This window comes from Caretta caretta, chromosome 1 (genome assembly GCF_965140235.1).
Source record: "Caretta caretta isolate rCarCar2 chromosome 1, rCarCar1.hap1, whole genome shotgun sequence".
Classification (NCBI taxonomy): domain Eukaryota; kingdom Metazoa; phylum Chordata; order Testudines; family Cheloniidae; genus Caretta; species Caretta caretta.
In genome coordinates, this window is record NC_134206.1 from 290323999 (window position 1) to 290350600 (window position 26602).

Sequence of the window (26602 nt, forward strand, 5' to 3'; positions counted from 1 at the left end):
TTTATTTTGTCTGCAAAACAGCGAGTTTTGTCGCCAAAAGTAGCTATATAGTATGTGCACCTCCACTGTTTTGTCGGCAAAAGGCAGCTTTTGATGACAAAACTATGTAATGTAGACACTTTAGTCTCAGGCCTTAGTCTAAAGGCCAGAGCATTGTACATAGACAGCACTTGTTGCTCTGGTGAATGACTTCTTCATTCCGGAGAAGGAAATCACATCTGTACACTGTCTGCTGGACCTCTCTGCTACATCTGATACTTCTGATCTCCAAATACTTCTGTTGCATTTCCATAAGCAACAGAGAGGGGTGAACGGCGATACCCTGTAATAGCTGATGTGTTTCCTCTCAAACTGAGCCCAGAGAATCCTCATGGGCAGCTGTTCTTCCAACTCGTGTCCATGCCTATGAGTCCCACAAAGCTTAGTCCTCTTCTCCTTGGTATTCAGCATCCATTAGGAGCGTTGGTGAGACAATACAGGGTGAAGTGCCAGCAATACACGATCAGAGCAAGACTGAGGTGGTACTGATAGGAAGAGAGAAGTTTGGTGGATGTGGAGCTGCTATGTAATAATCTAAGAATACTGATCTGTAATAATTTTACAAATACTGTATGTGACTGGGTCAGTGAGGTAAAGTTATTGTATTGGGTTATTAGACTTTCGTATATGAATGCATTGGTCTAGTTTAATAGAGGTCTGTTAGAAAAACAAGAGGAAAGGAACATGATCCTCTAGATAAGCACCCTCCTAACGCTTGGGGGGCAGTTCCAAGACACTGGCTGAACTGTTAGCAGTGACTATGACTTCCATGCTCTAGCCTGAAGTTACACCGCCGTTTTGCAGAGGCTGGAAAACCAAGAGCTCAATAGGTAAAAGGATTCTGTGTGGAAAAAATTGTGCCCTATTTTAGCAGATACAGACCTGGCCCCAGTGATCCATACATTTGACCTCTCATCTGGGTTGTTGCAGTTCATTTGATTGAGGAATGAAGCCCAAAAAATTCCATCTCGTACAAAATGCAGAAGCCCTTTTAATGTGCTTAGAAACATGGGCCACCATCAACACAATCTTTCTGTCCTCTGTTCTCTGTAGATACTTTTCACTGAATACAGTTTCAAGATCTCTGTCCTGGTATTCAAAGCCCTCCATGGGATTGGCCCTAACAATCTAAGAGAGTAACTTCTTCATCTGTGGCCATGACTTCCTACTACAGCTAGATTCCACAGGAACAGTAAAGCTGTTGAGCAGTTGGGAGTGGCTTATGAATGCAGGAATCCAAACATTTAATGAAGCTAAACTTAGACTGGTGGAACTCACTCCTGCAAGAGATAGAAATGAGCACAAACCTCACTGCACTCAGAACTAAATGGAAAATTATTTGTCCATTTTAACTCCCCCTTGACAAATTCTTTACACACACACACTCACACACACACACAAAAGTCCTATAAGCAAATCAAATGATATCTCCCATTGTCTGGGAAGGAAGGAAGAGAACGATTGTTATATTTATTTTTAAACACTTGATAGGTGTACAGATACTGCAGTGAAATTGGGCCATATCCTATAAGCAGCTAGAGAGAGAGTTAAGCTCTGGGCTTTCTTCGTCTGACACTGCAGTATCTCATAACTGGAATTAATAATATAGTCCTTTTGGAAGGAGAAGACACAAATTTTACCCATAGATGTAGGACTATGGTGTGTGTTGAATACTTGGAATAGTTCAATTTCATGATGTTTATTTTGCACTGATGCTCTTGTTCATGCCCCAGTGCTTTAGCCAGTCCATTCCTAATGGATAATAAAGCCTATTTTATTTGATTTTGTAACCAGAGTTGCTCATGTGCATTGTTTGCTGTGTATGCTTTATCTTACTAAATTCAGGCTGTCAAGTTAAAGATGGTCTTTAGCAAAATCCTGTAGAATTTAGCACATGAATTGTTAGGAAAATAGTTATGCAGCTATATAACATTCAGAAGCTACATTCAGATTAATAGGGTTACATTTTAAATGCTAATCAGACCATCCACTAGACAGGCTGACTGCTGCACTATACTCTGTGGTGCTCCTTGAGTTTGGACCATCGGCATAAATTAATTGCTTATAGACCGGGGGTGGTGGGAATAGAAAAACAGCTATGGAAAGGGGTTACGGCTGCCAAATATCTGCATGCTGAGCCCATAAGCTAAATTAAACAAACTGTTCTTTAGTGTTACTGTAGGACATAAAATATTATCCTGCTCTGGTGAGTCCCAGGGACTACCAGAGGACTGATTTGATCTGGCTACTTTTATTTAAATTCATTTAGGAGCTTAACTTTAAGCTCCCAGGTTTGAAAAGCTTGACCAGAGATTATAGTGAGATTTACACTATGCACAAGCTTAACTTTACTCATGGTGAAAAGACCTGTTAATTTCCATAGGACACTACAGTTAAGCATATGCATAAATCTTTGCAGAACTGGGACATATGATCCCAGTTCTGGAAAGAATCTGTATTCAGGACAGCACTCATGCACATGTGTAACTTTTAAGCATGTGCTTACATGGCACAGATTTCAATGGGACTTAAGCATATGCCTAAATGCTCTCAGAAATAGGGATGCTTTCCAAAATTGGTGCCTAACATAGGAAAAGTGTTACTTCTGCTGTTTATACAAGATCTAACTTGTCTGAGAAATTTTCCTGGGAATAATACTTTTTGTGATTGACCTGTTTGTTCGGTTATCATATAGTAAAATATCCATTTTTGGAGAAATCTAATGTTTAAAAATGTAGGGAAATTTTTGTTCTTCGCCTTAGTTTTTTATTAAAGATGAAAACCATAAAAATGACTTGTTTACATGACATTTTGCACGCATATAGATCTTTGTATGAACTAGGAACAGGCCTTGTTCAATCTTTGTCATCATTTTATTCAGTTTTTAAACTTGTAAGTCTCAATAAGCTTCTATTTTATCTTGGTAACAATAGGCAATATTGCCTATTGCTTAATTTAACAGCCAGTATTTTCAAACTTGGGAGTCTGCAGCAGCTGCCTTATTGTGAAGATGTGTTCAAATTCACTTAAGATGGTTACTGACACTTATTTTTTATTCCATCAATGTGATTATAGATACATTATTGCTACTTTTTTGAGCAAAAAGTGAAAGAAAATTGTATCTTATCCAAAATATTTTATGTTAAAAAAATAAGTTAGGAAAAAGATGACTAGGGTTTTAAATTTGTCATATTCTCCTAAATACAGTCCTCTCCAAATCACCTTACATTGGCCTTTGGGGTCCTCTCCAAATCACCTTGCATGGGCCTACACAAATAAAGGCAATAAACCCACCACAAGAAGCCTACCTGCAAGGAGCATGACCTCAGGTTCATATGGAGGAGAGGTGGCTCAGTGGCATGAGAGGCAGTATAGTGCTAGCTCTAATTGCACAAAACCGAACACCCTTGCCCCGCCCCCTGACCTGCCACTTCTCTGAGGCCCCACCCCTTTCCCATCCCTTCTCTGAGGCTCTGCCCCTGCTCCCTCCATCCCCCCTCCCTCTGTTGCTCACTCTTCCCCACCCTCACTCACTTTCACTGGGCTGGAGCAGGGGGTTGGGGTGAGGGGTGCAGGCTCTGGGAGGGAGTTAGGGTGCGGGAGGGGGTTCTGACCTGGGGCAGAACGTTGGGGTGCGGAAGGAGGTTCATGGTGCGGGCTCCGGCTGGGCAACGCTTAGCTCAGGCAGCTCCCGAAAGCGGCCGGCATGTCCAGCTCTTAGGTGGATGAGCCAGCGGGCTCCGTGCGCTGCCTGCAGGCGCCACCCCCACAGCTCCCATTGGCTGTGGAGCTGGTGTTCAGGGCCCCCATGGCTGCCCCTGTGCCTAGGAGCTGGGCATGCTGGCCGCTTCCAGGAACTGCGCGGAGTCAGGGAACCTGCCTTAGTTCCCCTGCGCTGCTGACTGGACTTTTAGCGGCCCGGTCAGCAGTGCTTACTAGAGCCACTAGAGTCTCTTTTTGACTTGGTGTTCTGGTCGAAAACTGAACGCCTGGCAACCCAGTGCAAGGACTGAGCAAGGGACTAATTCCAGCTGTGATATTGACTCCCTCTGTGTCCATTGTCAAGTTACATTAGTCAGTATTTTCAAACTTGGGAGTCTACATTTAAATCTAAGGCTGAGCGTTTGTGGCTTCTGTTGACAGGTGACTAAATAGAGTCTTAGGACATGATTTACTGGCGGTCTGGGAGGTGAATGTAAGAGGGGTTAGACGCATGAGTTGGGGATGAGAGAAGGTTTTTTGAGCGGGGCTTCTTTCTTTCCTTTTCACTTTCTGTGCTTCTCCTTTCTCATCTCTCCTTGTCCTTGCTTTGTTTTTCTCTACTTTTACTCTTCCCTCCCTAGCTCTCTCCCTCATATCACACCCCCACCCCACCTCCATATGCCAGGCATATTTGTTCTCAGCCATATTCACTTTCAGTCCTTTGCCTCCTTTTTGTTGCTCCCACCTTTAGTTCCTTGCCAAAGTGTGGTGCTGGTCTGTGGTGTGGAGGAGGTGAGGAGAAGCATGGACACTGGCATTCAGTCAGGATCAGTAGCCCTCTGGATATGTTAATGGTGTAGTGGGTTCTCTGGAGGCTAAGCACTCTCAGCAGTGCTTGGAGTCTGACTACATGTGGACATCAGGAGGGAGAGCTGCCTTGAGGGAGTTGATCACTGGAGGCAGCATTTTCATATGACAAACCCTGAAATGCGTTTGTTCTCACCCCGCCAGCTGTCATTCCCACCAGCTCAATTGCCCAACAGATCCTTTGGGTGGCCAGTCTCCTGGGGTTTTTTAAATCAGGACAAAACACCATTTTGGGTAGAAATGACAAGAGTTTTGTGATCCAGAGTTGTTCATTCAAATTAATGCAGCTCAGGCTGTGAGCCTGGTGCATGAGAATCAATTTATTACTATTTATTATTTTGGGGCAGTGAGACAGAAATCAGAAATGGAGTTTTTGTGGAGTGTGGGCGCAGAGGGGAGTTTGCGGCAAAGTGTATTTTAAGTCGGGTCAAAAAACAAAACAAAAACCCCTAAGCAGGCTCTATATACTGTATTGTATAATAAAAGACAATTGTTTCTAGTGAAAAATAATTTTTCTATACTTTAAGAGGGAAATTTTGGAAAATGCCTATGGGATTTAGGCATACAAGTTCCATTGAAAGTCAGTGGGATTTGTGCTCGTAAATTCCTTCAGAGGATATTTTCAAAAGCACCTGAAGTCCTAGTCAGCCAAAATTATACATGTCCAGGTTTTATAAGGCCCAAAAGCCTGCATGTGATGGCTTTAGAATAGACTCAGAAGCTACGGTTCAGAAACTTTGTGTTGCGCTCCTGTTCTCTTTAGCCGTACATGCTTCCCAGGTCTTAGTTGGTGTCAGTTCAAGGCAACTGAAACCTGTATCCAACAAGGACACCCCTCTAGGCTTCCAGTTCCCCAGGTCATTGCATCTCTTGGGTGGAGACATGAGTCTCTCTCCCTTCTGACTGGGGCATTTCCAGGCTGAATAGTTCCCTGACTATACTGGTAATCTCCCCAGCAAAAGACAGGCCTGCTTAGCATTCTAATTCGCTTCTCTCCTCAGAGACGGTACACAGTATAATTGCCACAGTTAATTTACCACACAGCCCTTTATAAGCAAACATATTTATTCTTAAGTAAAATGCATTACAGAGAAAACATTGTTTCAGAGTAGCAGCCGCGTTAGTCTGTATCTGCAAAAAGAAAAGGAGTACTTGTGGCACCTTAGAGACTAACAAATTTATTTGAGCATAAGCTTTCGTGAGCTACAGCTTACTTCATCGGATACATGTAGTGGAAAACACAGTGGGGAGATTTATGTACACAGAGGGCATGAAACAATGGGTGTTACCATACACACTGTAACAAGAGTGATTAGGTAAGGTGAGTTATTACCAACAGGAGAGCGGGGGGAGGGGGGAAGGAACCTTTTGTAGTGATAATCAAGGTGGGCCATTTCCAGCAGTTGACAAGAACGTCTGAGGAACAGTGTATGTGTGGGGGGGGAAGAGAATAAATATGGGGAAATAGTTTTACTTTGTGTAATGACCCATCCACTCCCAGTTTTTATTCAAACCTAAGTCAATTGGATCCAGTTTCCAAATTAATTCCAATTCAGCAGTCTCTCGTTGGAGTCTGTTTCTGAAGCTTTTTTGTTGAAGAATTGCCACTTTTAGGTCCGTAATCGAGTGACCAAAGAGATTGAAGTGTTCTCTGACTCGTTTTTGAATGTTATAATTCTTGACGTCTGATTTGTGTCCATTTATTCTTTTACGTAGAGAGAGACTGCTGAATTGGAATTAATTTGGAAACTGGATCCAATTAACTTAGGCTTGAATAAAGACTGGGAGTGGATGGGTCATTACACAAAGTAAAACTATTTCCCCATGTTTGTTTCCTCCACTACCCCCACTGTTCCTCAGATGTTCTTGTTAACTGCTGGAAATGGCCCACCTTGATTATCACTACAAAAGGTTCCTCCCCTCCCTCCCCCCACTCTCCTGTTGGTAATAGTTCACCTTACCTGATCACTCTTGTTACAGTGTGTATGGTAACACCCATTGTTTCATATTCTCTGTGTATATAAATCTCCCCACTGTATTTTCTACTGCATGCATCTGATGAAGTGAGCTGTAGCTCACGAAAGCTTATGCTCAAATAAATTTGTTAGTCTCTAAGGTGCCACAAGTATTCCTTTTTTTAGAGAAAACATTAAAAACAATGAAAGAACCTACATACATGCTAATTAGGATTGCCAGTTTTGGTTGGACATATTCCTGGAGGTTTCATCACATGACATAATCTTTAATGAAAGATTAATCTTTTATTCCTGGAGACTCCATGACAATCCTGGAGGGCTGGCAACCCTAATGCTAATAAGCTGACCAGAGGTCACCCCCTCATTCAACAAAGGCTCTGGTTGGTGATTAATCCTTCAAACCCCACACAGGGGTTTTCCTGTGGTCAGAAGTTCATCACATCTTCATTTTAGAACAGGCACTAAGTCAAGTGTTCTCAGGACAAATGTTTTGGTGGCCTCTGGGTGCAGCCACCAACTTTTGCTGGTGACTGTTCTCACCCATTTCCCTAAAACACTTAGCTTTAGAAAAAACAAATAAATATGCACGTATGCATGTCCAACTCATTGTAATTTGTTTATTGTTAGCTAATAAGTCTGTTGTGAAAAGTGATATTAACAAACATGCAAGTATCGTTTTTCACAGCAGACTTACTCAGTCTTGCCAAGCTGGGGACAAATTAAGCCCTGGATGGAGGTTCGGGGGAGGCAGCGGGAGCCAGGGGCTATCGAGGTTGTGGGGCGGGAGCCCAAAGCTCCTCAGCCAGAACCTGCTGCTCCAATTCCCCAGAGCTGAGGCCCAAAGCCTGAGCCCCACCGCCCCTGGGAAGGTGGGGAACTCACTGGCTATCTGCTCCTACAGTGTTGTGCCCCAGGTGTCTCCAGAGCAGGGCAGAACTCAACCCCAGCTGGTGGTCCTAGCAATTACCACCAAGGCGGTGCATCCAGGAACAACAGGGAGGGGACGGGGCCTCTATTTTGCCACCCATCCCCACCCCATCTCAGCCCAGGAGACTGTGGCCACAAGAAAAGTCTCTAGTGGCTGCATGTGACCACGGTGGCATATATGAGAAACACTGTGCTAAGTCTTACGGGGCCTCAGTGGGCCAAAGACCTTTCAACCTTTCCCTAAGGATTGAGGCCCACTTTGGACCAAAGGTCCTGTCTGTTTGCTGGATCACAAAGTAGGCCCTGAGTCAATTTTGACTCAGGCTATTTAACCAAAAATCCTTTCTTTGTCTGTTGGTCCATGGAGAATCCAGTTTGAACCAGTATATGTGAACCTCTCTTCAGGCAGTGGTAGCTCTCTGGTAGTATTACAACCTGAGTTAATTTGCCTAAACATCCCCTCGTTGTTAGTTCATGGAGGGCTGTGGTCCTCAACTCCTTAGTACCTCATGGAAGCACCCACTTGCTAAAATGCCAAAAATAAAAAAATGTTAAAAATCATCATCTTAAAAACAAAAATGAAATCAGGAAAATTCTGGAAAATATTACTTTTGCTGTGATGTGCTAGACACCCAGCCTTCGTCATAAGGTTGACACGTGCATTTGCTGTTATATTATGCCATTTGTAGCTGTAACTGAAACAGCAGTTACGTAAGATGAGGTGATGCTGACTGACATGGGGAAACATTCAAAAGACACACCTTAGAATATAGATTCCTCCTCAGTTGATCCCTGCTATTGTTAACAAGTTTTGCATTTTAGGGTATCTGTTAGAACTTCCATTTCCTCGAGAATTTCTTTGCTTGGCCTAGGTAGTTGTGATCTTTTCTTTCAGTTCTGGATCTTGCCACAGTTACTTATGCCTTTGTCGCTTCCAGGTGAGATTAATGCAATGTGCTCTGCATTGGGCTACCCAGGTAGAGCTTTTAGCTAGCGTAGAATGTGGCTTCCTGCTTAACTAATGTCATTTTTTCAGGAGCATACTACAACTGTGCTCTGCAGACTGTGCTTGATTTCTGTTTCATTCGGGAGTGGGAATCTGTAAAGCCATGTATGGTTTGGGTCTTGTACACTGTAATTTATAAACTGGTAATCTCCCTGTGCTCTATCCCAGCTGCTGAAGTCAGCCTGGATTCTCTCACTGACAAATACTTAAATATAAAAATCTGGAGACAGGCCATTTTTAGTGGAACTCCATCAACTCTGGCATTCACTTCCCCTTGTTCGTCTGACAAAGCATGAGCGTTGTCCCTTAAGAACATGTTGAAAGTGCTATCTGTTTACTCAAACTTTTACCTGAAGGGCTGAATATTTTGTGGGTTGGTGAGGCCTCTAGCTGAAAATGTGTCAGTTTGGTTTATTTTTTTAATGCATGTGATTTTACATTATATGTGTACATTTCCCAGTGGCTGTGTTAAGAGCATTTTATACATTGAATAACCCCATCACTAAAAATTACTGCTGCAGGCTGTAAATTTACACAGTATGATACCAAAATACAATAAATAAAATATAATGATAATCCCCTGCTTTGAAAATTAATGTTGGATTTGAGAAAGCAAGCAACAAATTGTGTTTTCATATTATAAAGCAATGAGACAATAGGGGGTCTGTGAATACAGTTCTGATGATAGCGAGATAGTTTCAGAGCCAGAGAGATTGAGGACATATTGCAATGAATTCCAAGAGGAGCAACAATATCGATTAAGGAGCTGGAGGACTGATAGATTGGGAAAGATTAAAAGTTACTTGTACATTTTTCTGAAGGACATGGGAGCTGCCTATAATATTTTATGCGTATTATCTGTCCACCTGTTTGATTATGATATTATTTGGTATAGTATTACAAGCCATTAATTCAGGCATGAGTTAGACTACAGGTAGACAGGAAAGTGGACAAGCACTTCTGATAGCCTCTATTTATCAGGTCCTAAAACTTGGACAGAGGTGCACTCAGAGAGAGTCCGGTATGCCAGCTTGCTATATATCCTGAAGCCAAGTCAAACGTAAAAGGTCAGTCATACTTTCCAAAGACACAGAAGAGATTAAATAACCTAATAAAAATATTTCCTTTTATCTCCATTCCAGTGCAGGACTGATGTTACCTGCAGTAAATGATATGTTTTGCAATCTACTTTTAAATGTCCCTAGTGATAGAGTTTCCATTGCTTGCCTTGGGAGACTATTCCACAGCCTATTGCAAGTTAGCAAGTACTTCCTTTAGTCAGCCTACATTTTCTTTTCTTTTTAAAATGCCATCCTCTGTTACTCCCAGCCATATCCCCTGCCTCTGTGAAAACCTTAACAAACAAATCTGCCTCCTGGCTGTTTGTTCTTCCAACATACATGTAGATTGTTATATTACCATTCCATGCCCGTTTTGCTGTTCAAACTCAAATATATATAGTTTAAATGAGCAATAATATAAAGGGGAAAGATTTTTTTCTTAAATAGTTGCCTTTGTATTTAATTTCAGTGTGACAAACATTCTCTCAGCTGCCTTATATTATATTATTTATTTATTTTATTTATTCATTTTCAAAACTGGATTCTGTTTTCCTTGGCATGCTGTATAAAAGGTACCTTTTGATACACACACACACACCCTACCTCAGATCTCTGCCAGATATGACAGTAGCAGAAGTGAATATGCTTGTTCTGCTTTGCTGTGCACATAGGGAAACCAGGGCTGGCTAGTTCTCCAGCACGTACTGCTGAAAAGATGAGTATCCATATATAGCTATTCAGGGAAAATCCACTAGGCTTTAAAACAACCTTGTGGCAGTTTCAATCACCACTTCCGCTTTTTAAGTTCTAGGCAGCTCACCTGCAAGAAAGCTTTAGCAGATATCCAAGGAAGCATAGAGGACATCAGAATATGCGAAACCACCAGTACAGTAGATGTATATTTCAGGATCTGTACAGATCAAATATCCAGGAAACATTCTGCTATCACATTTTAACTGCAGGAGGGTAGATGTAATAATAGATTACAAGAAAACAAGATTATATCAAACCATACAATCACAAAAAGGCTTTATCAGGATGAAATGTTACCACACTGCAAGCCTGTTATTTTCCCCCTAATAAGTCATGAACAAAGACCAAGGCTGCTCAGTCTCAACAGGTCAATAAAAACCTAGCTGGAGGGGATTTGAGGTACAGCTGTAGGGAGAGGGGGGAAGGACGCAAGAGGATCCAAAGCAATATTAAGGTTATTCAAATATAAACGTTTATGAAAGAAAACAGTAAAGTAGCAAAGGTAAGTGCCTACTAAAGTGGGAGAAAGGGGGGCAAAGGAGAGGACTGGTCTTTTCTCCCTACTCTATTGCTAGTGTCACAGTATTTACTCTATAGTTAAGAGGTTACAAACTTGCCAACATTTGAAAAAATTTCTAAGGACAGTTTTTCACAAAAGCTTCTGTTGGGGGGATCGCTAGCCACCAATGCCAAATGTTTTTTTGTGGGTTTTAGTTAGTGTATAAAGATATCTTAGTTATCACACAGGATATAGTTTTCAGGTTGTGCTTAAAAAGCTGATGCACACATACTGTGATGTTGCATCAGTATGCAATGCTTTGTCAAAACAATGCAACATGGCTGCTCTCTGTGGATGTGTTTTGCAAAACCAAACAGTCTCTACAGCCAAAATACATTGTGATGAGAGGACCAGAAAGGTCTGTCGTTTGGATAAGCGTCCTACAGTTAGGAATCTAACTAGGAATGATGGGATGAAGTTCAGAAAAGGAAAATTTAGGTTGAATATCAGGAAAAGCTTCCTATCAGTGTGAGCTATTTCACTGAAGAATTTTCTTCTTAAAGATAGTGGTGGAAGCCCCATCATTTGGGACTAGACTGGCCACAGGAGTATAAAATGAACTATGCAGCACAATCATGCATTAGTAAAGAGATGGAGTAGGTGATATGAAAAGAAATTTCCATGCCTTACTACTGCGCGTTCTCCCATTTTAGCAGATGTGAATAAACTCCATGTACTTCATTTTTGTGTTCTGCACTGTACATCATTTGCAGAGAAATAAACATGGCAGCTCAAGACACTATTGTAGTACCCCACTTTACAACGTAAAATGGGGGTTAGATTATTTAATGGTTCAGTAATTATTCTATTTTATGGCACTGGGTTTAATCTTCTAGCAAACATTTGACATTTTTACAAACAGAAAAATAAATATTTATAGGATTTGAAGTAATCTCTGCTTGGTAGATTTAAAAACATGTTATTGTAATAGGATTTCTTCTTTATTAGAGAATTCATTGAAGGAGAGTTTCACTGTATGCCAACAGTTCCAGAGGCAACTTTACTATATCCAGTTGCCTTTTTACAGGCAATCTTAAAAAGATATGCATCTCCCATAGCGAAAGGACTATATGAGAGCTCAGCAGCTTTTGAGAATCAGGCCATTTCTATTCAGGTGCCTAAATATTGGTTATGTAGCTTAATTTTAGGCATCTAAGTTTTTTAAGTGACTTACCTTTAGCTTACTTTTAGACAGTAAAATTCACTGCGTGTTTTAGATCTCAGTCGGAAGTTTAAGATACATAATTACAGAGTGCTGTAGCTTCCATTAGCTCAAGAGTATCATTGGGATGGTTTTGTACTAAAGAACCAGAAAATTACTAACAAGGTCAGCTCCCAGACTGCTGCGCTGGGCATCACAGCATGGGGAGTAGATGGCCAGCCCTCTGTGGAGAAAGAGGTAGTTAGGGACTATTTAGAAAAGCTGGACGTGCACAAGTCCTTGGGGCCGGACGAGTTGCATCTGAGAGTGCTAAAGGAATTGGCGGCTGTGATTGCAGAGCCATTGGCCATTATCTTTGAAAACTCGTGGCGAATGGGGGAAGTCCCAGATGACTGGAAAAAGGCTAATGTAGTGCCAATCTTTAAAAAAGGGAAGAAGGAGGATCCTGGGAACTACAGGCCAGTCAGCCTCACCTCAGTCCCCGGAAAAATCATGGAGCAGGTCCTCAAAGAATCAATCCTGAAGCACTTACATGAGAAGAAAGTGATCAGGAACAGTCAGCATGGATTCACCAAGGGAAGGTCATGCCTGACTAATCTAATCGCCTTCTATGATGAGATTACTGGTTCTGTGGATGAAGGGAAAGCAGTGGATGTATTGTTTCTTGGCTTTAGCAAAGCTTTTGACACGGTCTCCCACAGTATTCTTGTCAGCAAGTTAAAGAAGTATGGGCTGGATGAATGCACTATAAGGTGGGTAGAAAGTTGGCTAGATTGTCGGGCTCAACGGGTAGTGATCAATGGCTCCATGTCTAGTTGGCAGCCAGTGTCAAGTGGAGTGCCCCAGGGGTCGGTCCTGGGGCCGGTTTTGTTCAATATCTTCATAAATGATCTGGAGGATGGTGTGGATTGCACTCTCAGCAAATTTGCGGATGATACTAAACTAGGAGGAGTGGTAGATACGCTGGAGGGCAGGGATAGGATACAGAGGGACCTAGACAAATTGGAGGATTGGGCCAAAAGAAATCTGATGAGGTTCAATAAGGATAAGTGCAGGGTCCTGCACTTAGGACGGAAGAACCCAATGCACCGCTACAGACTAGGGACCGAATGGCTAGGCAGCAGTTCTGCAGAAAAGGACCTAGGGGTGACAGTGGACGAGAAGCTGGATATGAGTCAGCAGTGTGCCCTTGTTACCAAGAAGACCAATGGCATTTTGGGATGTATAAGTAGGGACATAGCGAGCAGATCAAGGGACGTAATCGTTCCCCTCTATTCGACATTGGTGAGGCCTCATCTGGAGTACTGTGTCCAGTTTTGGGCCCCACGCTACAAGAAGGATGTGGATAAATTGGAGAGAGTCCAGCGAAGGGCAACACAAATGATCAGGAGTCTGGAACACATGACTTATGAGGAGAGGCTGAGGGAACTGGGATAGTTTAGTCTGCGGAAGAGAAGAATGAGGGGGGATTTGATAGCTGCTTTCAACTACCTGAGAGGTGGTTCCAGAGAGGATGGTTCTAGACTATTCTCAGTGGTAGAAGAGGACAGGACAAGGAGTAATGGTCTCAAGTTGCAATTGGGGAGGTTTAGGCTGCATATTAGAAAAACTTTTTCACTAGGAGGGTGGTGAAACACTGGAATGCGTTACCTAGGGAGGTGGTAGAATCTCCTTCCTTAGAAGTTTTTAAGGTCAGGCTTGACAAAGCCCTGGCTGGGATGATTTAATTGGTGATTGGTCCTGCTTTGAGCAGGGGGTTGGACTAGATGACCTCCTGAGGTCCCTTCCAACCCTGATATTCTATTATTCTAATTCAGAACTCAGAGAATAGAATAAAGATTTATTCAACTTTCTTTCACCTTATGTATGTCTTAGCGTGCTAGTAGTTATTTGCTGGATGCTAGTACTGTTTGAGAATGATGTCTGCAGATACAGCATGTGACAGTCGGCTAAGTGTAGGAGGAGAAATAATATATTCAGGATTTTTAACATCCTCTTCCTCCTGTTTCTCCCAATACACACACACACACCCCAAAACTTCCAAATAAGTGGAAAATAGAAGGCCTTAAGTTTTCTTAATGATGATTTCTAGAGGGTAAGGGTGAGAATCACAGAGTGCAATAAAAAGTGAATAAAATGATTACATTCATATTTGTGCTGTTTAGAGGTATAGTTCGTTCATGACCATTCCGGCACTTAAAGTTTTGAATGTAAAGCTCTTTGGGTAAAATTTTTTAAATTGCTGAAGTCCCATTTTCAAAAGTGACTTAGGCACTTAGGAGCTGAAGTCTCATTGGAAGTCAGTGCCACTTGAGCCACTTTTGAAAAATGGGACTTAGGTGCTCGTGCAATTTTTACCCTTTGCACCACTTGATGTAAAATGGTGGATCATTTTTTTATGCTTAAACGTTTCTTGACAAGTCTGAAAAAGGATAATATATGTGTGTAGTAGATTGTTGACATTGTGCTGTTCTATGAAACCTGTAAATTCAGACAGTGTTTGTTACACAACATTGAAAACATTTGGCCAGCACTGCCTCTATTTTCTGCTGTTATAGGCCATCAAACTCTCCAGTACAGATTAAGACATTGTGGTAACCCTGGTCAATCCATAATATTAGTTCTAATCTGGGCTCTTGCATTATTTAAAAGTAAATATTCCAAAATGTTCTTCTTTCCAAGAACAGCCGCCTCCTAAATGTTTTTCTCAATGGCTTTATTAACAGCAGTTCTTACTGTGCTGAAAATGTTAATGCCAAGTGTAACATCAAGAATCCGGGTAGATTTTCTAAATACACAATAATTCCTAGAAAATTTCAGGACATTGGGGCATCACAAACTATTCCCAATTAGATACAGCTGTTTTTCATCCACTCTAAACTATACTTTATATTTAACATTGCATAGGGCTTTTAACCTCCAAAGCACTTTGCAAATATTAATTATACAAAGTAAAATTCACTTTCTGTATAAGGCATACTATTCTTGATTTCATCAGGTTGCTATGTAAAGTCGACCTTTTCAAAGATGTGACATTACTATCCATGATTTGCACATGAATATTGCTACTGACCTGTGCAGGATATTGCATACATGTTGTGAAATTACTTTAATATGTTGTCATCCAGAATGCCTTCATTTCAATTAGGGATATATGGCTGCCATTGTCTTCAGTAGGATTACTCATAGTAGTAGGCTCTATCCTCAATGGGCCCACTATCCCTAAGAATCCTCCAACCTTTGGGCTTGTAAGAAATAGCAAAGTTTCTTTATTGTTGTGAAGGGCTCTAACCCAGAGGTGGGCAAACTATGGCCCGCGGGACCCTTCTGCCCGGCCCCTGAGCTCCTGGCCCGGGAGACTCGCCCCCGGCCCCTCCCCTGCTGTCCCCCCTCCCCCACGGCCTCACTGCGCCACCAGCACAATGCTCTGGGCGACGGGGTGGCGAGCTCCTGGGGCAGCGCAGCTGCAGAGTCCAGCCTGACCCGGTGCTCGGTGCTGCGCTGTGATCTGGCTGGCTCCAGCCAGGTGGCATGGCTGTAGCGCCGCCAGCCACTGGTGCTCCAGGCAGCGTGGTAAGGGGCAGGGGGCGGGGGGGTTGGATAGAGGGCAGGGGAGTTCAGGGGGTGGGGGTGTGGACAGGGGTTGGGGTGGTCAGAGGGCAGGGAATGGGGGGCAGTCAGGAAGGAGGTGGGGGTTGGATGGGGCGGCGGGGGGCAGTCAGGGGCAGGGGTCCGGGGGCAGTCAGGGAGAAGGGGTGGTGGTTGGATTGGGCAGGGGTCCCAGGGGGAAGTCAGGAAGGAGAGGAGGGGTTGGATGGGGCAGTCAGGGGCAGGGGGTCTGGGGGCGGTCAGGGAGGGGTGGATGGGGCAGGGGTCCCGGGGGGGCCGTCAGGGGGCGAGAAGCAGGGGGGTCAGATAGGGGGCGGGGGCCGGGCCACGCCTGGCTGTTTGGGGAGGCACAGCCTTCCCTAACTGGCCGTCCATACAATTTTGGAAACCCAATGTGGTCCTCAAGCCAAAAAGTTTGCCCGCCCCTGCTCTAACCACAAGCTATGGATGTAACCGAAGAGGTCCTAGCAACCCAACCCTTTAGCGTTTAACAGCTGCTACAAATGTAATACTCTGCAGAAAATGAGAGTTTTGGATAAGTCTAACAGATTCCCTTCTGGATCTGATGGCTGCAGAGCAGTAACAAACAGTAGAATTGCTAACCTAATGTTAGCTAGAGCTGACCGAGCAGAAGAAGTGTCATGTAGAGTGGAGTAAGATCTATGTTATTGCCTTTGTGTGTCTGAATTCTGTTCCTGTTATTCATAATGCTCTTCATTATGAGTTTCAGGAATACGAGAGCTGTCATCCTGTGACTCAGATATATTAGCTTTAGGAATTCCAAAGACAGAAAATGTGAGGCATGTGCTCGTTAATTTCAGTCGTTTTTGACAAACTAACTTGTTTGGAGACACTGCAGTTTCAGCAGTAGTGGACTAATTCTTAACAACTCAACACATCATCCTCATCATCATACTGTCTCTTTAAAAATTACACCAGGATCAATACTTTTTTGTACAGGCGAATATATGGATAAAGCATATGATTCTGTACTGTTCCCCAAACATGCTACTCGACACAGAACAAGCAGCTACAAATATAGAGCACTACAATTTTCTGGTGGGTGCCCAGAATACACTGGCCAGCTTAAGGTGTAATGGCATAACACTGTACACCTGTGTTGGGGTTATATCCCAAACTCCATGGGCTAACAGAGGCTGAGGTTACATCAGAACTCAACATGATGAGAACCTGGAGATGGGAACAACTGGTGTCTCTTTGTCCGTGTCCTCAGGTCTACCCAAGAGCAGCATTATTAGGCTCTTGAAAGTGCTATGTTCAGATCTCCTAAATCAGAAGTCTAACTTAGCCCACTATGGGGCCTTTGTGGGAGAGGGGGTGAAGTATACGGGGAAAATGCCTTTAGAGGGACAGAACTCTTCATCCTAAAAAATGTCACCCAAGGTCACTGTTGCTACAATTCCTTTTAGCTGTTATCTCCGGAGTCTTGAAGTAAAAAACAACCAAACTTGAAATGCATCAGACACATGAATTTGGGGTCAAATCCTCCACCGGCCTCTTTAGCAACAGAGACTTGAGAAACAGGTGCTTTCCCTCTGTGCAAGTAAGTGGTGGAGTAAAGAGGGTGTCCCATCAGATGCGAATGGAGAGCAGTTGTGCTATAGAGAGGCAACAGGGTGAGACTGAGGGATCATTGCATGTGAATCCCTTCCCCCCCATCATCTCCTTCCCGTGAAGGAGAGCTAAAGTGGCAGCTCCATAACTGTGCTGCAATTTGGGGTAAGAAGATCCCCTTCACATCCTGTAGGGCAGAGCAGTGCACAGCCCAGTTCTCAGGCTGTGTGGTGCTGCCCAGGATTTGGGCCTTACTGTATATTGGCTCCATAGTTATTGCCCTAACAAGCTGCAGTAGCAGCTAAAGCACATACCTCAGGCTGGTTAATAAGGTTTTGGAAGAGGGACTCATGAAGTGTTGACACGGGGATTTGTCTTACAGATTCTTCTTATTGGTGGTATTATGGTTTCAGGCAAAGTTCTGTTATCAGATACTTTCACAGTCATCTGTTGTGACACATAAATAATGTAGTCATCTTAAGCCGATTGATGTTTTGAATGCCTGTACTGTACTGTGGAGGAGATATCCTACAACTTTCCTCTTACTCACTGTCTTGTCACTGCTTAGTAATTTTTTTTTTAAGGAGGCTATCAAACTGAGTACAATAAAAACCAAAGATCTCACGTAGTACTCTCTCTCTCTCTCTCTTTTTTTTTTTTTTGGGGGGGGGGAGCTAGGTACAGTAGCAGATACTTGAAATGGTGGGGAAGGGAACAAACAAGGAAGCCCCCATGTATGCATTGTACAGTGTATATGTTTGTAGAAAGAATTTATTATTTTTATTGCAGTAGAATATAGGAGCCCCCGTCATGCATCAGGGCCATGTTGCACTAGGAATAATGTACAAACACAGAACTAAATGATGGTCTCTGTCCGAGAGAGATGGATGCTGATAGATAGACTGGGGAGCACAAAGAAACAATGAGACAATATTAATTATAATGATAGGCAGTGGACACATTGCACCAGTTGCCTATACCATATGCAGCGGTGGTGGTGGTCACTATAATCTTTGCAACTAGATATTGTGGTCTTTGCCCTCCAGTGCACAGGGAACGAGGAGGATCTCACTAATGTTAATTATTTACAAAATAAGTCATTTGTAAAGATTTCAGTGGTGATAGTGATAGTGCTAATTAATTAGTGTATGTATGTATTGGGCTTTGAAGGTGTAATGTGATGTATATGTAATCACTAAATTTTACCATTGGCAGCAATAATTTTAGAAAGGACAGGTAAAAGAATGAAGGCTATTCTGCTTACCAATTTAAGAAGTTCATATGTCAGTAATCTGTGAGACTTTTCCTCAAAGATTAGTTATGCATTCTGCTCAGGAAAGATGTAAATGAAAATGTTCTGGTAACTTGCTCAGTATTGTGTACAAACAACTACAAGGAATATGCAATTTGTCTGTCTTCATAGCCATGGAAATTGAAACCTGATAGTTAACACGAAAAGCTTTTCCTGTAGTCATTAAGTTAAGGAATCTGCTAGCATAGCAATTACCGCAGTACAACATAGTGACTTACTAAAACTTGTTTGTTTACCACAGACTGTCTAATCTCTCAGCCAGAGGAAATTTTTTTAAAAAATCCGTTGATGCAATGAATGCAGGTCAAGGACTGCATCTACAGAGCAGTGCTATTTCCACCGTAGTAAAAATGAACACCTGCAGTATGATCTCTCTAGAAATGGGAAAGAGCTAGTGAATATAAGAGGCAAAATTTGTAGTTGTGTATATGAAAGTGCTGCAGATAAATGTTTTTGCTCCTCAGTAACAAAACACTTAGTTTAGTGTAACAGAAATTAATTAAAGGGTAGGAATATCTCCCTATGAATGTTAAATAATCAGTATATATTTACATTCAGGATTTTATCTAAATGATATTTATACTCCTGACTATAATCTAATCTGAATAATGGAATGCCCCTCTGCTATGCCACGTAACTTCTCTCCATATAACAAGCCTTGAAATCCACCACCCTTTCACCTAATCTTTAGTTAAAGGTTATGGAGATTATCTGTAGCTTTTTACCCTTTACATTTTTGGGGTGTTGGCTAGAGGTGCAGTGGCTGAGTCATTAAGGTGCTCAACTGCAATCCTGAAGGTTCAAGTTTCACTCAATCTCACACTGAAAGGCCACCTCCAGTTTACCCCGCTGCAAAATGGGTACCTGCTCCTTTCAGTTAGGAAAGTCAAAGCAGTTGGATGTGATGCTGGCCCCAACACTCCCTTGTGTGTACCATTGGCTATGAAACTGATGTGCCTTATCAGCCATATGAGCCACTGGCTCCAGGAAACTTTGACTAACTGGCCCCTCTTCTCTTCTCTGATCTTCATAGTGCAACCATCTGCACTGCTTCTTCGAGGGGTCTGGCAACACAAAGTACCTACTCAAATCTACCTGGGCACCTGTGAGCCTTATAAACTTCACTTTGAGACCAGGACCCCCTAAAATGCAGTGAGATACTGGGAAAATCCTGTTCTCACAGGAAATGTTAGTTGATTTACTTATCTCTTTAGAAATAGGGCGTGAATGTCTACTTGTGAGAATTCCTCTTCCCTTTGTCTTCTCTCCAGTCTGCCTAAAGTCATTCATTTCAATTGAATATTTTAACAAGGAACACTAGGACAGGACTGTTTTGTTCAATGGATATTTTTTGTCTATAAGCCCCCTGTTCAGATATTGGTAGTAACCAGACGTCATCATTGTTCATCAGATTATGTGAAACTACATTAATGATCTCTGTTCATTTCTTAATAGAAAAGTTTCACTGCCACAATAGTTACCATCACAGTTGGCATCTTCTATAAGACAGAGCTAAAGATTGCATGGATGGGGTATCTAAACTTCCCCCTATTGGCGTAGCGTGGGGAACCTTGTACTGCCAGTAGCTGTGCGTTGCCTTTTCTGTGGATGAGAAAGATCAATTCAGCTTCTTTCACAAGCACTAACTTCTCTCTCCAGACCTTCCTTTCAAAATCCAAGAGGACTGTATCCCCTCATACAATAAAGTAGCTTTACCAAAACTGTTTTTTTTTTAAGGTGGAAGGATAGATGGTGCTTCCTCCAAAGTCCACGTTTGTCTTAACGTAGGCATGACTTAAATCCATTTCAGTATCCTGTCTGTTTCTCTCTAGAGCCTGTTTGTTATGGTCTTTGGCTTCACGCTAGGGTACAGAGTAGCAGGGGCTGTGTTATTTTTCTCATTATGACTGTATAGTTCTATGGCAATGGGAGTTAATCTTACTGTAGTAGAAGCAATGATATCTTGCAGACCTGATGCACTGAGATGCTTTTAATTATTCGCTCCATTCCCTTCCAGGGGCATGGCTATACAACAGCCTTTACCTTGTTGCTAATGTTCAGAAGCTTGTTTTTTGAGTCTGCCTTACTAAGTGGAATTTGTTGTAGAAGATCTGTAGTTTGAAAAAAATGAACTGTTCTTTGTAGTGTCTTTTATCTGAGACCTGGTTTTAAATTATGCTAACCAAACCCTTATCTTATTGGAATAAAAATGAATGGTTTACCCTCCGATATAATAATCTAATGGAGTCTGAGATTTTACATGTCACAAATACAGTAATCAGTAAAGAGAGAAAAAAATCTCAAGAGGGTCCATTAAAAAGAAAAATTGATAGCCAAAAATATGTTTATATTATTCATCTACTGATTTTTGATGCATCTCAAGATGTCACTAGATAACTTAGGCTTAGATTCCTTTAGCTATTGATCTGTATTTACGCATGGCTGTATGCATATTCTAAAAACTAATTGGTCCTTCCCAATTTAAAGAGAAAAAAGTATGCAAATAGAAATATTTGATAATGCATAAAGAGCTGGTCGAGAACCAGATTAAAGGACCCACAAAGTAGGCTCTAATTCCCTTTTATTTTTTCTTTTGATTGAGAAAGTGAAGTAAACACTATCAATACTAGTGCCTAATTAACACATATAGTTCCTATTGAAGTCTTTCTCTGGTGGTAATTTTTATTTAAAGGTGCACTGTAAACTGTTTTTTTCCCCCCATTGAGAAGGCTGCTATGGGGAAGCAGGAAGCAACTCATTTCTACCTGTTTCTGCCTTTAATGGATGGCCCATCTGCCCTGCTAGCCAAACCCAGTGACTCTCAGAAGGATCAAGGTTGATCAAGAGGAGCATCACCCTTAATCCCACTTAGGCCAGGTCTACACTACAGACCTATATCAGTGTAACTACATTGCTCAGGGGCGTAAAAATCCACTCCCCAAATAACATAGTTATACCCTCTTCTCTCCCCCTCTCCCCCCCCCCCGACCTCCCATGTAGACAGTGCTAGGTTGACAGGAGAGCTTCTCCCATTGACATAGCTACAGCCTCTTGGGGAGGTGGAATAACTATGCTGACAGGGCTTCGTGAGGAACTGCAGGGCTTGTATGTCGCATAGTATGTATACTGTTTGGATTATGCTGGAGGAATTCTCATTTATGGGACTTGTTTGTTATGATTTATATGGATGGGACTTTTGTATTAAATGAACCCCACAAGGGCTATATATACTTGGGAAGATTCTTTGGACTATTTCTGTGGTCTCAGAAGGAAGGAAACTGTTATGCCACAGGCTTCCTTACAAGGGTGCTCAGCCTTCCTTACAAGGGTGGGGCTGCCTTATGACAATCCTATAGGACTAATAGTGTTCCTGGTATGTAATCAAATTGTTCCTTTTTGTGGGAGAGAAGTAAATTGCTAGTTAAATCAGAAATTATGTTGAAATACATCACTTACAACGTATTTAAAACTGAAACCTTCACTGTTTGTTTGTTTTGTTTGTTTTCAGATGAAAGTCCCTATACTAAATCTGCAAACCAGACAAAACCACCTGAAGGAGCATTGGCTGTGAGGAGACAGAGCATCCCAGGTAGACCAGCTAGTTTAAATTTTAATTGTCCTCACCCCATTTTCACAACAATACGTTACAAGTTAGAGAAGCCAGATCATTGGTTAGTTTTACCAAGCAGTTTATGGTTTATTATATGGAGAGCTCTAGTGATGCCTTACATTTTCATTATAAAAAAAATAATAAAAGAAACCTGACTGCCTTTTTCAAGTATTATAATGCCCCCTTGGTTTGCATGGGGCACTTTAACATTCGGGGCAAGGAAGTGCTTTTTGTTGTCCTCTTGGAAAATCTGTTCAGACTGTCTCTGTCGGTGGCGTGTTGTGATCACTGCTTCTGATTGCCTAGGAATTGTATATGTCCCATATTATACCATCCCCACCTCAACTCTCTTGTCTATCTCCCCCATCGATCATGTCTTGTCTTTTAGATTGTAGACTCTGTGGGGCAGGGACTGTGATTTTCTATGTGTTTGTACAGCCCTAGCACGATGAGGCCTCAATTGGGTTGACCCCCTAGGCACTACTGTAATATAAGTGTTACATAATAATAGTAACTGGGCCAAGTTATAACGTTTTAGAAGCTGACATTTCCCATTAGTCTTTTGTTCAGGAGAGCTTGCTTCAGGCTAACTGCTAAACTCGGTCAACATTACGTCAGCACTGTGCATACACGATGCTGGTATCTCACTCTAGCATGCCACGCAAAGCTGAACCTCCTCTGATGAGACACAGGCAAAATAAATGATGTGGCCACCCCGTCTCCCAACCACAATACCATTTGACCTCGTAGAAGATGCACAGTACTAGATACCAGATACCAGAAATTCAAGTCTCAGTTCTACTAACTAGTGTTTCTAAATCTGTGACTTCACAGCCTTTATTATTGAGCAAGGCCTGATATTCCACTAAGAGGTTCCACAAGCTGGGAATGGAACTCAGAGCTGTAATATAACAGACCGAGTGCCACTTAGGGCAGGTCTACACTTAAAACACTGCATCAATGCAGCTGCGCCGCTGTAGCGCTTTAGTGAAGATGCTCCTACGCCAACAGGAGATTTTCTTTCATTGGCTTAGTTAATCCACCTCCCTGAAAGGCAGTAGCTATGCCAATGGGAGAAGCTCTACTGTCGACATAGCTCTGTCTACACAGGGGGTTAGGGCGGTATAATTGTGTTGTTCAGGGGGTGTGGATTGTTCACACTCCTGAGCAATATAATTCTACCGATATAGGTCTGTAGTATAAACCTGGTCTTAGTCACACTGTCTCTGTGGTCTGTGCTGCAGTGCTGAAGGTCCAAGGTTCAAACCCCGATGATATAGTGACGGAGGAAAGCATTGCAGTTGGGCATAACAGAATTATTTTTTTTCTATCTAAAAGAACATAGGCAAACAACTCCCTTCTGCCCCCTTTCATTTAATGAAAGTCAAATTCTCAAAAGTTAGAAAGCTCCAGAATAAAGATTTCCTGTGCTGCCTTTATTCTGTGTGTATTATTATGCAATCTTTAATTACATGGTCCCATACTAGTTTTTCCAGTCCAATAAAAATCAAGATTCAGTGCTTCCTGAGGTGAATACAGATCTCTGCTGGTACCATAACTGGGTAGTATTTTACATCATGAGGCAATAAAACTCAACTTATTAAGTATCTATTTATTATATTGTATTCTTTTGGAATTTTTTTAATTGAAATTGAGAGAGGAGGAGAGAATTATTGAAGTTTAAAGTTATGTATGAAACAGTTTGTGCCACATGTCCATCACAGACTTGCATTTAATATGCCTACTTTATTTGGGAGAAGAACGCACACTTATAAGGCTGTGTTCTGTGTTCCCAATATAATCCTTGTGGAAGAAATTAGAAGAACCAGTGTCTAAAAGTCTTGTGCTTGGCAGAGATTCTTCCAGTTTCAGCCTTGAATGTGAGTAGCATTTACACCATCTCCGGTTGATGAGTGTGACGGGAGTGCTCTACTTACTGCTGCAATGGCGCCTCCTCCTGGCTGTTCTGGGGATTAGCTCCATGATGCCGACACCACTTCTGTTGCACACTGTCTCTCTCTGTCTCTCTTGGTCCACAGCTCCTCTCTCACTCCAGGAGCTGCTGCTGCCTCTTTGTTACTCAGCCTTCCAGCCAGGTCACTCAGCATTCCCCACTTCAAGCGTATAATCTTTCAAAGTCTCTTCTGTTCAAGGGGCCTCCGGCAGTTCTCACACCCAGTGCCCTGACCCTGTCACTCCTCCAGTGACCCAGGCAATCTTCCAGTTCACTGCCCCACCAGTGCTACCTCCCCAGGGGCACATAGGGGAACCCAGGCCCACCCTCTACTCAGGTTCCAACCCAGGATCCCTAGAACATGCAGCCAAGCTCTGTTTAGTCCACAACCTTGCTGCTTACTCCCTGGGCTCTTCCTACTGTGTATCCCACTGGCTCTCTTCCCACCCTGCTTTCTTCAGTGTATGCCTTTCCCACAGGGCTAGGCCCCCAGGGTCCTACTATTTCCCTTGGTTCCCTCCTTTCCTCTGTACTAAACAGAGGCTGACTGCAAAATTCCTCTGGGAAGCCTTTGCTGCTACCAGATTCCTGGGTTTATACTGACTCTGCCTACTTCCTCTTCCTTCACAGGTGAGCTTCCTCGCAATTAGCTCCCCATGCAGATTATCTCCCTCATTTGCGGCTTAATTGGCTGATTGGGCCCACCTGGCCTAATTCAACCCTCTCAGTACCACTGTGGGGGGTACACCCCATCACAATGAGCAATTAAAAAAACCTGGAAAAAGGAGGTCCTTATCTTTTGAACAAAGTACTCTTCTCCATCTGCCTATCCATTGGGAAAATAGTCTTCAAGAATCTTCGGTAGAGGAAGTCCTGTAAATTTTTTTTCGGCTTCTGTCTCTGTGTATAAGAGAGAATTTGTTCAAATCTGAAGGTGAATTGACCATTTCTGCCTTATTCGAGAGATGCCCTTGGCTCTTAAGACAAAAGCTGACAGGAGGCACAAACAAAAGGTGTAACCCTACTGGGGTGTAATGTATGTCTCAAGTTTGAATTGGTAGCCAACCTAAGAATGGTTGCAACAATCAACCTAACTTCAATGCCTAGAAAGATACTGGAATAAATTATTAAACAGTTTTAAGATTTAGAGGATAATAGGGTTATAAGGAATAGCCAACATAGTTTTGTCAAGAGCAAATCATGTCAAACCAACGTACTTTTCTTCTTTGACAGGGTAGTGGCCTAGTGTAGCGGAGAACAATAAACATGATATATCTTGATTTTAGTAAGACTTCTGAAGCAGTTTCACATGACATTCTCTGTCTTTTTATTTTCTTAGCAAGGAAAAATCAAATCCACAGCTACAAAATGGGGAATAACTGGGTAGATATAATATTGCTGAAAAGAATGTGTGGGTTATTGTGACCACAAATTGAATATGGGCCAAGAGCGATTCTAGTTAAGAAAAGGCTAATATCATTCTGGGGTGTATTAACAGGAGTGTTGTCAGACACGGAAAGTAATTGTCCTATTGTACTTGGCACTGGTGAGAACTCAGCTGGAGTACTGTGTCCAATTTTGGGCACCAGACTTTAGGAAAGATATGTGCAAATTGGAGAGAGTTCTGTGAAAAGCAACAAAAACAATGAAATGTTTAGAAAATGTGACGTATGAGCGAAGGTTTAAAAAAATAGCATGTTTAGTCTTGAGAAAAGAAGACTAAGGGGGTACCTGATACCAGTCTTCAAATAAGTCAAGGGCTTTTATAAAGAGGATGAGGATCAATTATTCTCCATGTTCACTTGCAGTAGGACAAGAATTAGTGTGCTTAACCTACAGCCAGAGAGATTTTGGTTAGATATTAGGAAAAACTTTCTAACTATAAGGGTAGTTAAGCTCTGGGATAGACTTCCAAGGGGAGTTGTGGAATTCCCATCATTGGAAGTTTTTAAGAACAGGTTAGATAAACACCTGGCAGGGATGATCTCTGTATACATGGTCCTTCCTCGGCATAGGAGACTGGACTTGATAACCTCTTGTGGTCTCTTCCAGCCCTATATTTCTAGGATTCTATAAGTTGGACTGGAGATTTGATCAAAAATTACAGAACAGTCAAGGTAAACTTAGTAAAAGTCACAGGTTTAAGGAGAAATGGAATGTAAACAGGAACGCCACTGAAAGCGATGGGACCACATGATGGAGGGGGTAAAGTCCAGTCCTGCTGTTAGGGTGGGATGTCCTCTGGGGATCTGGTCCTGCCCATGGATGATGATTGGCCCTGAGGGGAGGTGGAGGCGCAGAACAATCCAACTCCTCACTCTCCCTGCAGCGGCAGCGCCTGTCTCAAAGGGCTGGCCCAGCTCCTGTCTCCAGCCCACTGGCTCTCACACAGCATGCATGTGGGGCTTTCTCCCATGATCCCCCAGTCCTTTCCTGGCTCAGGTGCTGCTGGATCACCTGCCCTGAGCTTTTGTGACAGCAAATATGGTC

At 42.5% G+C, this 26602-nt stretch overlaps 1 protein-coding gene across 11 annotated transcripts in view; it reads left to right on the plus strand.

Annotated features, from left to right (window-relative positions):
- Nucleotides 1–26602, plus strand: part of GRIP1 (glutamate receptor interacting protein 1) — a 560288-nt gene that overhangs the window by 372704 nt on the left and 160982 nt on the right. For 10 of the 11 annotated variants that reach the window (XM_048835827.2, XM_048835829.2, XM_048835824.2 and 7 more), the window contains exon 2: nucleotides 22057–22137. The exons of the other annotated variant lie outside the window; for it this stretch is intronic. In XM_048835827.2, coding sequence (XP_048691784.1) covers nucleotides 22057–22137 — 81 coding nt within the window. The remainder of the gene's footprint in view (nucleotides 1–22056; nucleotides 22138–26602) is intronic. 11 annotated transcript variants of the gene reach the window in all.